Genomic DNA, 12,100 nt, shown 5'->3' on the forward strand with positions numbered 1-12,100 from the left:
TTTTTTTTTTTATTTTATTTTATTTTTTTTTTAGTGAGTTTGAGGTCAGTCTAAAACGACAGGGAGACCATCTCTCAAAAACCAAAAAAAAAAAAAAAAAAATAGAATTTTTAAATGGAATCAAGTGTTAGAAAGAGCAGGCAGGCATGGGAGGAGAAGACAAAAATGATGTGCTATGTACATGTACCAACTCCCTATGATAAATGTAATCATGTATTGCAAATATACTAATAAAAAATACAGCTAAGTTTGGTGGTGCATGCCTGTAATCCCAGTACTTGGGAGGCTGAGGCAGGAGGATCACTGCAAGTTTGAGGCCAGCCTGGGCTACAAAGGGAGCTCAAGGCCAGCCTGAACTGCATAGGCAAACCCTGTCTGAAAAAGTCCAGAAAAACAAACAACCCCCCTGCCAAAAAAACCCCAGAAAACATAATCAGCCAGGTATGTGGTTTAGGCTTGTAATCCCAGGACCCAGGAGACTGAGGGGAACTGCTGCTAGTTCAAAGTCAGCCTGAACTACAGAGCGAGACCCTGTCTCAACAATAAAAAAAAAAAAGGGCTTCAGAAAAATTCTAAAGTTTCTTTTAAAGAGATTGAGAGACTCATGACCTAGATTTTTAATTCTGCCTGGACTGTGAAGGGGACACGTTTTTATCATTTAACAATTTCCTATACTGATATTTATCAGGTCACACAGTAAATTCCTTTACCTTAAGAATGAGAATGAAAAATCTTTTTCTAATCTCTAGTCTCCTTTACTTTTGTGGTTCCGACATTACATACCTCTAGGTTCTCAAGAACTCTGTCCACTCCGTGTACTCTTATCACGCCAGGGTCTAGCTGGTGGCCGAGGAACAGTTCTGACTGTTTGACGTAGAAGGCGGGGGTGAAAGGAAGGAGGATTCTCTGCAACCCATACTTGGTGCTGTTGCTGATCAGCGTGGCCCAGCTGTACACCGAGGTGTCGGCCATGCTGAGGGCTTGGAGCAACGCCTTTGACTGCGGTCTCACCTTGATCAGGCAGACATAAGCCCCTGAAAAGGAGAAGAAGCAGCGGGCAGGTCCAGAGGCTCTAAGGAGTGAACTGAATTAGGACAGGAAGGAAAAATGGTGATGTGTGAACCCAGCTTTGAGTACCAAGTGTCAGCACGCTACTGGCCACTATGGGGTGGGCACCTCAGGAAGAGAAAAGCGTCCCTGGGAACCCAGTGTGGAACTTGTCTAGAATGTCATTATTGCTACATCAACATGTCAGGGAGGGTTAAATAATATGGTACAGGCTGGTGATGAAGGACTGAGGGTACAAAGTGAAGACATGTTGAGCAAGATTTAATCCTTTTTTTTTGTCTTTGAGACAGGGTCTTTCTATGCAGTTCAGGCTGGCCTTGAGCTCACTTTGTAGGCCAGGCTTGTCTTGAACTCTCAATGATCCTCCTGCCTCAGCCTCCTGAGTGCTGGGATTACAGGTGTGCACCACTGTGTAATCATTTATCATTTCTTTTTTTTTAGGTTTTTAGGTTTTTTTCCCAGTACCCAGAATCAAACTCATGACCTTGCGCTTGCCAGGCAGGCGCTGTGCTGCTGAGCTAAATCCCCAGCCCCCTAATCATTTCTTTATCAAGCTACTTTTTTTCTTTTTTTTTTTTTTTGTAGGGCTAAGGATTAAACCCAGAGCTTCACACATGTTGGATAAGTGTCCTACCACTAAGCTACCTCCTCAGCCCTTAAACTACTTCATTTCTTTTCTTTGTGTTAACTGGGGATGGAACGCAGGGGCCCTCTGCCACTGAACTATATCCCCAGTGCTGTTAATTTTTATTTTCATTTTTTTGAGACAAGGACTCACCACAGGCTGGCCTGTCTCAAAAAGACAAAAAACAAAACAAAACAAAACCCAAACATTCAGGCAGGGTGGTGGTGTATGCCTGTCATTCCAGCATTTGGGAGGCTGAGGCAGGAAGATCACTGTGAATTCGAGGCCAGCCTGGGCTACATAATAAATTCAAGACCAGCCTGAACTACACAGCAAGACCTTGTCTAAAAAGAAAAAAAGGGAGGGCTGGGGCTCCATGGCGGAGTGTTTGCCTAACATTCCTGAGGCCCATGGTTTAATTCCCAGAACCACAAAAACAAATGAACAAAAGCTGAACACACGGCCCAGGCCTACACTGAGCAAATGGGGAATAACAGAAAATAGAAAAGTGAGTTATAATAGAAAACCACAGGTTTGCATGAGGCATGTACTGAATGGCTTGAACCAAGATGTAGATTGAGGAAACTGGTTATTTATTAGACAAAACTGGAAGCGTAAATACAATCCAACAGGAAAGTGACAATTGTACAAATGGGAAGATGGAAGGGGAAACTATTCAGCTAGTGGGCCTACCTTTGTTCACGCTGAAATCTGAGCGGACATGGAAGACTTTACTTGCTGGAATGTTTAGCATAGTATTACTGAACTGTACATGACACAGCACCAGGGTCTCTGGAGAAAGGACGTCCATAATGGCTAAGGCCTGATTTGGGGTGCAAGAGCCTAAGAAACAGAAAAGAGGTAAATGACCGTTACTAGGAATTTATAAAAGGGAAGACTATTGTGGGGGTCATTTTGGTATGGAAAAACATGCAAGCTGAGCGATGCACACCTGTAATCTCAGCACTCTGGGAAGCTGAGGCAGGAGGATTACAAATCTTAGCGCAGCTTGGGCAACTCAGCAGTTTACTGAGATCCTATCTCAAAGTAGAAAAATAAAGAGGGTTGAGGCTCTAACTCAGTATGAAGGGTCTGGGTTCATTCCTAGGACTACCAAAAAGCCAAAAGCAGGGCCGGTAATATAGCTCAGCAGCACAGCGCCTGCCCAGCAAGTGCAAGGTCTTGAGTTCAATTCCTGGTACCAGAAAACCCCCAAACTGCCAAAGCAACAAAAATACTTAATCCGGGCTGGAAGTGTAGCTCAGGGGTAGAGTGTTTGTTTGCCTTGCATGTGCAAAGCCCTGTGTTCCATCCCCAGTACCCCCCCAACACACACACACGCACGCACACACACACGCACACACATGCATACATGAAGCCTCACATCTCCATGACTTATTTGTCATGATGGAGTCAGTTGGGAAATAAAAGAAGCCATACGTGGTGGTGTACACCTGCAATTCCAGGTACTCAGAGGCTGAGGGAGGAAGATCACAGGTTCAAGGCCAGCCTGGGGAACAGAGCAAGATTCTGTCCCGAGAAAGAGCAAAGGGAGCCTGTATTACTAACCTAACATGAAAGTGAATTCAGGGAAGATGGGAAAGGGGAACAATCACCCAGACCTAGCGCGGTTCTTGCCTTTCATATTGACATCATTTCTGCCAGTAGTGATGAAGAGTTTGAATACAGCTGAATTGGGGCTATTGGTGAGAGAAGTCTTGAGGTCATATGTGAACGTTAATCTCGAGGATGCCTTGACTGTCACCTGTCAGCAAACCAAAGGGAAACTGTCTGTGCTCTGTAGAGAACCTGGTTCCCTCTGTTCCCACCCTTCAAATTTTATTTAACCAAAAGCAATCTTTCACACAAATACAACCAGACTTTGTAGTAATTACATCTCTGAGAACCACAAAACCTGTTTACGTTTAAGAAGAAATTCTTTTTTTTTTTTTTTTTGAGATAGGGTTTCCCTTTGGGGTGGTGGTGCATGCCTGTAATCCCAGCACTCAGGAGGCTGAGGCAGGAGGATCATTGCAAACTTGAGACCAGCCTGGGCTACAAAGTGAGCTCAAGGCCAGCTTGAACTGCATAGCGAGACTGTCTCAAAAAGACACACACACACACAAAAAAAGAGAGAGAGATAGGGTTTCCCTATGTAGTACACAGGCTGGTCTTGAACTCACTATGTGGCTGAGGCTGGCCTTGAACTTGCAGTGATCCTCCTGCCTCAGCCTGAAAAGAAAATGTTTCATCTAGAAAGAAAGTTTTGTCCAGCCACACCTTCCTACTGAGATAGGAGATCAGGGCGTAGCAAAAACTGGCTGGGGAAGTCAGTGTGGCCTGTTAACAACAAGATCCTGGACACATGCGCAGAACAGTCCCCAAAGCCCTGACCATGGACTTCTCCCGAGAACTGGAGCAGATTTTCTTTTTCTTTTTTAAAAGTTTTTATGGTACTAGGGATTGAACTCATGGACTCGTGCATGCTAGGCCAGAGCAGGTTTTCTACAGGATAAGGGACCTCGGCCTGAGGCTGGGATCCCAGCACCGCCTGTCAAGACCCCTCAGTAGAAGTTCTCTCGGTTTCCTTGAGGCTTCGTAGGCATGAAAGGACACATCCAAGCCATGAAAGCCTTGCTATCGTAGCTTTCTATGACAGCCCACGCTGTTTCCCAGACGCAGCGCATGCTTTTATCCTTGCTCTGTCCTTTTTCTGTTTACTTGGTTCAAGCTCGCTCTGCAGAGCCAGTTTCTCTCCCACTCTTCATTTTTGCTTTCTTGAGTAAACTCTGCCACTAGTTTTTGCTCTTTTTGTTCAATTCTTTATTTGAGGCAAGAAGAACCTGGAATCCAACTCCAGGAGAGGCAAGCTATCCAAAACCGGGTAACATTAAGTTAGTGAGCCGCTTTTTAGGAACAAGCTACCCAATAACACTGCGACTCCCTATTTTAAATTTCCTTTGAAGCCCGCACAGGGTATACACCGGCAGGGCAACCCCGTGAGGCCCTGTCTCCAAAAAGAAAAAAAAAAAGGCTGGGGATGTGGGTGTGGTAGAAAACCCATGAGTTCCGCTCCCAGTACCAGAAGGGGGAAAAAAAGACACTGAAAATAATCTTAACTTTGTGTTTTTCATTTTTTTTTGCTTTTTGAGACAGGATCTCACTATGTAGTAGGGGCTGGCCTGGAACTCACTATGTAACCCAGGCTGGCCTTCTTGCGGTGATCCTTCTGCCTCGGTCTCTCAAGTGGACACCATGCTTGGCCACAGTGGTTTTTTAATTTTCAAGAACGGTGTGATACACATCTGTCATCTCAGCACTTGGCATGCTGAGGCAGAAGGATCGCTGTGAGTTTGAGACCAGCCAGAACTACATAGTGAGACTTGTCTCAAAAAGAAAACAAAACTTTAAAATCCAATTTATTCGTAGCACACACCTGTAATTCCAACATTTGGGAGGCTGAGGCAGGAGGATTGCCTTGAGCTCAAGGCAAGCCTGGACTACATAGCAGGACCTCGTTTTTTTTTTAAAAAGGTGAAGAAAGGAAGACAGTATTTCCTAATTTGCACTCACTAGAGTCTGTTATGTGCCACATTGTGCTGGCCTCTGGAAATACAGAGGTGAAAAAGGTAAAACCCTTTCCATGAGCTTGTGAAGATTAAAAATGATAGATGTACTGAGATAGAAAACTAAAAAAAAAAAAGCCAAGTATGGTGGTACACAGCTGTGATACCTGCACTTGGGAGGCTGAGGTAGGAGGATTGCTAAGAGTTTAAAGCCAGCTGGCTATGTAGTGCACACCTGTAATCTCAGCATGGGGAGGCTGAGGCAGGTGGATTGCTACAAGTTTGAGGCCAGCCTGGGCTACATAGTAAGTTCAGGGGTAGCCTGAACTATACAGTGAGACCTTGTCTCAAAAACCCAAAAACCTTAAAAAAAAAAAAAAAAAAAAAAAAAAAGAGTTCAAGGCCCTCTTGTACTACATAGTGAGTTCAATTGCATCTGAACTGCATCTGAACTGCATAGTGAGACCTTCTCTCAAATGCAAAAATAAGCTGGGTGTCGTGGCACATGTCTATAATCCCAGCACTGGGGAGGCTGAGGCAGGAGGATTGCCTTGAATTCAAAGCCAGCATGGGCTACATAGGGAGATCAAAGCCAGCCTGAACCACCCAGTGAGACCCTGTCTCAAAATAAAACAAACCAGCTGGGCATAGTGGCACGCACCTGTAATTCCAGCAGTTAGGAGGCTGCAGCAGGAGGATCATTGTGAGTTCAAGACCAGCCTGGGCTACAAAATGAGCTCAAGGGCAGCCTGAACTGCATAGCAAGACCCTGTTTCAAAAAGACAAACAAAACAAAACAAAATAAAACAAAACCAAGAAAAACAAAACAGGGGCTGGGGATATAGCTCAGTGGCACAAGTGCCTGCCTGGCAAGTACAAGGTCTTGAGTTTCATTCCCGGTACCAAAACACACAAAAAAAACAAAAAACAAAAGCCAACCCCTTCAGTTGTTCGGCCATCTCACCTAATCGAGGGTGTCACTGCAGCAGTTCTCCCTACTCCTAGACAGAATTTTCCTCCTCTGTTGAATCATTCCCAGTGTAGTATTCCTACCATCTTTATAAAACAAATCCATAAAAATTATTTTCTTATGATGGTACTGGAGATTGAGCACAGCACTTCACTTATACATACTAGGCAAGAACTGCACCATTGAGCTACACCCCTGCTAGCTGACAAATACTCTTTTTCTCTTTATTAGTACATGTTTGCAGTATGTAATGTTTATACTCACTGTAGGGCAAAAATTCTTAATCCTACCTCGCGGAAGAGCTAGCTATTCATTTTCTCCAAGTCTTTTTCTCTAACTCCTTCACTCCACCAAAGCTGCTCAAAGTCACCAGTCTCCATGCTGCAAAGCCACTGTCGTAGCTCAGAGTTCAGGTCAACCTTCCACATGGTTAATAACTCCTGCCTTCCTCCCAATACTGTCTTCATTTGGCTTCTAGGATACCAATATCTCTTTTAAGTTTGGCCTCTGCTCACTGGTTCTTTCTTTTCTTTCTTTTTGGCTTTTTGAAACAGGGTCTCACTACATATTCCCGGCTGGTCTTGAACTCACTTTGTAGTGTAGACTGGCCTCCAACTCATGGTGATCCTCCTGCTTCAGCCTCCTGAGTGCTGGGATTACAGATGTGCGCCACCACACCCAGCTCTCCTTTTAAACTCATTAGTACTTTTTTTTTTGTTTTTTTTTTGAGACAAGGTCTCACTTTGTAGCCCAGGCTGGCCTTGAACTCACGGCGATCCTCCTGCCTCAGCCTCCTCAGTGCTGGGATTACAGGCATACGCCATCATGCCCGGCTCATTAGTATATGTTCGTGGTACATAATGACTACTTTCACTGTGAGTATCTGGCACATGTACGTGACACATCTCAATTCTTCTCTGTGTTCCCTTCCCTTCCCCCTTTCTTCATCTCTTGTTCCCCTTCCCATTTTTAGAAGATCTATCTCCCTGTGTCCTCTTATCTTTTATTTCATTCTTTATTTATACTATGGATTTCTCATATAGAGAAGCCATATGGTATTTACGCTTGTATATTTGATGTATTTCACTTAATAGTATGGTTTCAAAGTGTATCCTTTTTTAAAAAAATGACCCAAATTTACCCTCCAGGGCAGAGTAGCACTCTGTCGTGTGTAAACGCCACATTTTCCTATCCACTCATCTGTCGATGCACATATGGGCCACTTCCAAGATCTAGCTATTGTGAGTTGTGCTGCTGCGTAGACATGGGTGTGCATGTATCACTGTAATATGATGCCTTTCTTGGAAATTTTTGTGTGTGCCAGGGTCTTGCTATGTTGTTCAGGCTGGCCTTGAACTCTTGGTGATCCTCCTGCCTCAGCCTCCCCAGTGCTGGGATTACAGGTGTGCACCACCACACCTGGCATATTTTTAGTTTTTTGAGGAATCTCCACACCGATTTCCATAGTGGTTGCACTAGTTTACACTTTCACCAACAATGTAGGAATGCTCCTTTTCACCACAGCCTCACCACGATTTGTTACTATTTGACTTCTTGATGATGGCCATTCTTTCTGGAGTAAGATGAACTCTCACTGTGTTAATTTATTCTTGCCTCACCCGCCCAAGGGCCACACACCATGGTGCCCAGTGACCGAGCCCTCATCCTCTTGCCCCTTCCCCTCTTCCTCCCTTTTTTCTGAGACAGAGTCTCGTTATGTAGTTCAGGTTGGCCTGGAACTTGCTGTGTAGCCCAAGCTGCCCCAAACTTGTGATCCTCCTGCCTCAGCCCCGTGTGCTGGGATTACAGACATGTGCCATCATACCTGGCTTTGAATCACTTTTGATTCTCACTATATATATATATATATACTCTTCCAGAAAACTCTATCGACTCTACCATAAAATATACCTAGAATTTGTTCTGGTTCTCACTACCTCCTCTGCTCCGCTCCTGGGCCATCATATTTCAACGAGATTTCTGCAGTAGATCCCCAAATGTTCTTTCTCTTTCACCTTCTACCTCTGCCTCTACTATCTGGTATCAACTAGTGATCACCATGATCTGGCTTTATTTTTTTTATTTTTAATTTTTTTTGTCTTTTTGAGACAGGGTCTCGTTATGCAGTTCAGGCTGGCCTTGAACTCACTTTGTAGCCCAGGCTGGTCTCGAACTCACAGTGATCCTCCTGCCCCAGCCTCCCGAGTGCTGGGATTACAGGCGTGTGCCACCACGCCCGGCCATGACCTGGCTTTAAAAAAATTGTTTTTGAGACAGGGCCTCACCATGTAACCCTAGTCCTTAGCTGGTCTTGAACTCACTATGTAGCCCAGGCTGGCCTTGAACATTATCCTCCTGCCTCAGGCTCCTGAGTGCTGGGACTATACACATGTGGCCCCATGCCTGATTTAGTAACCACAATGACCTCTTAAAACAGAAATCAGAGTAGTCCTTCTTCGCTGAAGCGGCATGAGCACTGTTTGTGTTCTAGCAAAGTTCCCGTCTGGCTGGTTCTCATGAGGTGCATCTCTCTGTAGGACGTTTTCTGTATGGAATCAGCCGCTCCAGGTTCTCAGCCCCAGTAGCATCAGGGTTACCTCTCGATATGTTCTCACTACTCCGGGGATGTCATGAAAAATCACTGTGGTTCCGGGACTCCTGGCCACTCCAACTCCCGTGACAGTATCCGTCTGTAGAATGCTGTCATCAGAAACCACCCATATCCCAGGTTCACCTGGAAAAATTCAGAAGAAAGCACCTGGCTGCAACCTTCATATCACATACTCCACCTTTTTAATTTAATTAATTACTTAATTAACTAACTTATTTTTTTGAGATAGTATTTCACTATGTAGTTCAACTGACCTTGAATTCACTGTGTAGCCCAGCCTGGCCTCAAACTCACAGTGATCCTCCTGCCTCAGCCTCCCAAGTGCGGAGCTTACAGGCGTGCGCCACCACGCCTGGCTCACTGTACCCTATTTCAACTCAGATAAGCAGAGCTCACCATTCTGTCCTCATGAAGGCAAATACTTCTTTCTAAGAAAAGTACATGACTTTGAGGATAAATGGTTTCTGAATGGTAGTTTCCCTTTCACACACCATAACAGCAAAAGAAAGACCTACCTGTAGACTTCCAGAATGACAGGAAGAGCTACTCAGAGAATGTAACCGTTCTCCTTAGGAAAAAGAAAAACTCTTTTTACGTGGGAAGACACCTTTCTGATTAAACTTTTAGATTTACTATAAGAATGAATATGCTTTGAGCTACAGGTTGTTGCCAGCAGGAAAGTGATAACTGGCAGAGGAAGGATTTGTTTATTCTGTCTTAAATCTCTCTCTTTTTTTTTGGTACCAGGAATCGAACTCGGAACCTTGTGCTTGCCAGGAAGGCACTTGTGCTGCTGAGCTATATCCCCAGCCCTTGTCTTAAATCTCAAAGTGGCAAACAAATGCAAAAGATTAGGTTAGACTACTAATTACAGGTGTGGCATGGTGGAGAATGCCTGTAATCCCAGCACTCAGGAGGCTGAGGCAGGAGGACTGTTGCAAGTTCAAGACTGGCCTGGGCTACAAAGTGAGCTCAAGGCCAGCCTAAACTGCACAGTGCGACCTTACCTCAAAAAGACCAAAAACAAAACAAAACAAAACAAAACAAAACAAAACACCCAACTAATTGCAGGCCAGGGGTATATATAGCTCAGCAACATAAGCACCTGCCTAGCAAGCGCAAGCCTGAGTTCAGTTCCTGGTACCAGAAAAAAACAAAGATTACTAATTACATGATTACTGATCCTGGCATCCTTCATAGTGGCTGCTTGCAGTGGATTGTTATAGGATTGAAGGATCTGGTCTTGGCCAAATAGAGACACCTTTGTATCAAGTCTAAAACGTGTAAATGTGAAATCAGGCCCAGCATTATATTTCAGCGCTTTACCCACCATTCCCAGGAGAGCTTGCAAGCCAAAGCCACACACCAGCTGGCCGCACTTGGCGGGATGATGGCAGTGTGCCCCACCCTGGGGTGCGCTAGCTGCAAGTCCGAAGAGCTCACATTTCCAAGCCAAGGACTGAGTCACTGTGGTTTTCCTGAATGCAGCAGTACTTCTTAGAACAGAAGTGCTTTGTTGATCAAGAATACAGTGTAGCCCAGTAGGTGGCCAAACCTATTATAGGGATGATATATTAGGAGTTAGCCCTTCAGATGTGAGCCACAGCATGGTAGTGGAGAATGCCTGGTTCCATAACTAAAGCTTTATTGCCCTTTTCATCCTTCAGTTCAGCAATTACTGTCTTTCAGAAAGCCAGCAACCAAGGCCCATAATATGATATACACTGTATAACCCAGGCCATATGTTCAGTAGGCCCTTGTTAAGTATACTGGCTGGCATGTGATTGGCTGACTACTGAGAGAAATGGCCAGTCAAACTGAGAATCATCAGTTAACACAACAAATAAACACTGTGAAGTATCATCTTCCTCACTGGAGCCCTCAGATGTTGAAAATTTTGGGTGTAAGTCCTCTAAAGGACTGGTTGCTTTCGAGGATGTCCAGGAAGGTGGCGGAGTGGTAAGCAGCAGAGAAAGCGCTTCTCTGACAGTTGCAGTCCAGACACTGGACTATAGTAATGCAAGGAGGAGGAGGAGGGAAGGGGGTCCCCTGGACCCAGGAAGGATCAGAAGTGAGAACGGAAGCCCGTGGAGAGAGTGAAGAGAGAGACTTCAGTGGAGGAGGAGGAGGAGGAGGCAGGAGGAGGCAGGAGGAGGCAGGAGGAGCCCTCTCTCTGAGCCGGGGCTCACTGCACGGGAAGAGCGGCTCAAACGTGCAGGCCCATGGTGATGGCCGGCAGCACCAGAGGCCTCCACAGGGACACTGCAGTGGAAGGGAGCAGTGGCTGTGGGCGTGGAAGGCTGCATTAGCCGGGCGTGAGTGCTGCGGGATCTGATGTCCTGAAGGAGGGCGACTGGCCGGGAGCCATCTTGGAAAGGGGCCAACTGAACTCAGCACTCAGAACAACGGCTGGGTCCATCTAAGGGCTCCCAGCTGAGTTCAGGTCTGCAGAACGTATGCTGACAGCTGCAGGCTGAACAGGTCTAGGCCTGGCCTCACAGCCATAAATCAGTCCGAACTTCAGAGGAAATAGAGGTGTAGGCTCACTGAGATTAACACTACCCTGCCCCTGCCATAAAGCTACTGCTGGCCTGCTGGGATAAATCAAAACGGATCTGGACTCTGTATCCACGCATTGTCTAGCAGTGACAGCAGAAACAAACCTGGAAAAACCATCTTTTTTCCCCCTTCTCTCTCTTTTCTTTGTTTGTTTGTTTTTTGTCTTTTTGAGACAGGGTCTCGCTGTGCAGTTCAGGCTGGCCTTGAACTCACTTTGTAGCCCAGGCTGGTTTCAAACTCCCAACGATCCTCCTGCCTCAGCCTCCCGAGTGCTGGGATGACAGGCATGTGCCACCACACCTGGCCTTCTCTCTTTTCTTGTTTTGCTTTGTTTTTTCTCTTTCATTGTTTGATCTTGTTTTTTATTTCTTTATTTTTTGGGTACTAGGAATCAAACTCAGGATCTTGTACTTGCCAGGCAGGCGCTTGTGCCACTGAGCTACATCCCCAGCCCCTGTGATCTTGTTTTTATATGAGTGTGAACGTGGTTTGTAGTTTCTTTGTGGTGGTTGTTCTGTTCCCTTTTATTTTTTCCTTCTCTCTTTCCTTCCTGTCTTCTGTACCAGTTTCTCAAAGTTTACAGATCTTCCTTTGTCCTCTAGTCTCGCTTCTAATCTCTTCCTCTTCTATTTTTCTATTGTTTCCTCTCATCCTTTAAAATTTTCTTCCCTGGGGGTAAAACTGGCATATTGAGGGCTTAT

At 45.3% G+C, this 12,100-nt stretch overlaps 1 protein-coding gene across 1 annotated transcript in view; it reads right to left on the reverse strand.

The window, feature by feature from the left end:
* The window catches only part of Nup210l (nucleoporin 210kDa-like), a gene marked incomplete in the record, with an annotated part of 112,499 nt that overhangs the window by 7,355 nt on the left and 93,044 nt on the right, over nucleotides 1–12,100 (reverse strand). The window contains 4 exon segments of the mRNA XM_013508241.1: nucleotides 784–1,034; nucleotides 2,387–2,536; nucleotides 3,332–3,458; nucleotides 8,827–8,963. Coding sequence (XP_013363695.1) covers nucleotides 784–1,034; nucleotides 2,387–2,536; nucleotides 3,332–3,458; nucleotides 8,827–8,963 — 665 coding nt within the window.

Source organism: Chinchilla lanigera, unplaced genomic scaffold (genome assembly GCF_000276665.1).
Source record: "Chinchilla lanigera isolate Chin_1 unplaced genomic scaffold, ChiLan1.0 scaffold00144, whole genome shotgun sequence".
NCBI classification, from domain to species: domain Eukaryota; kingdom Metazoa; phylum Chordata; class Mammalia; order Rodentia; family Chinchillidae; genus Chinchilla; species Chinchilla lanigera.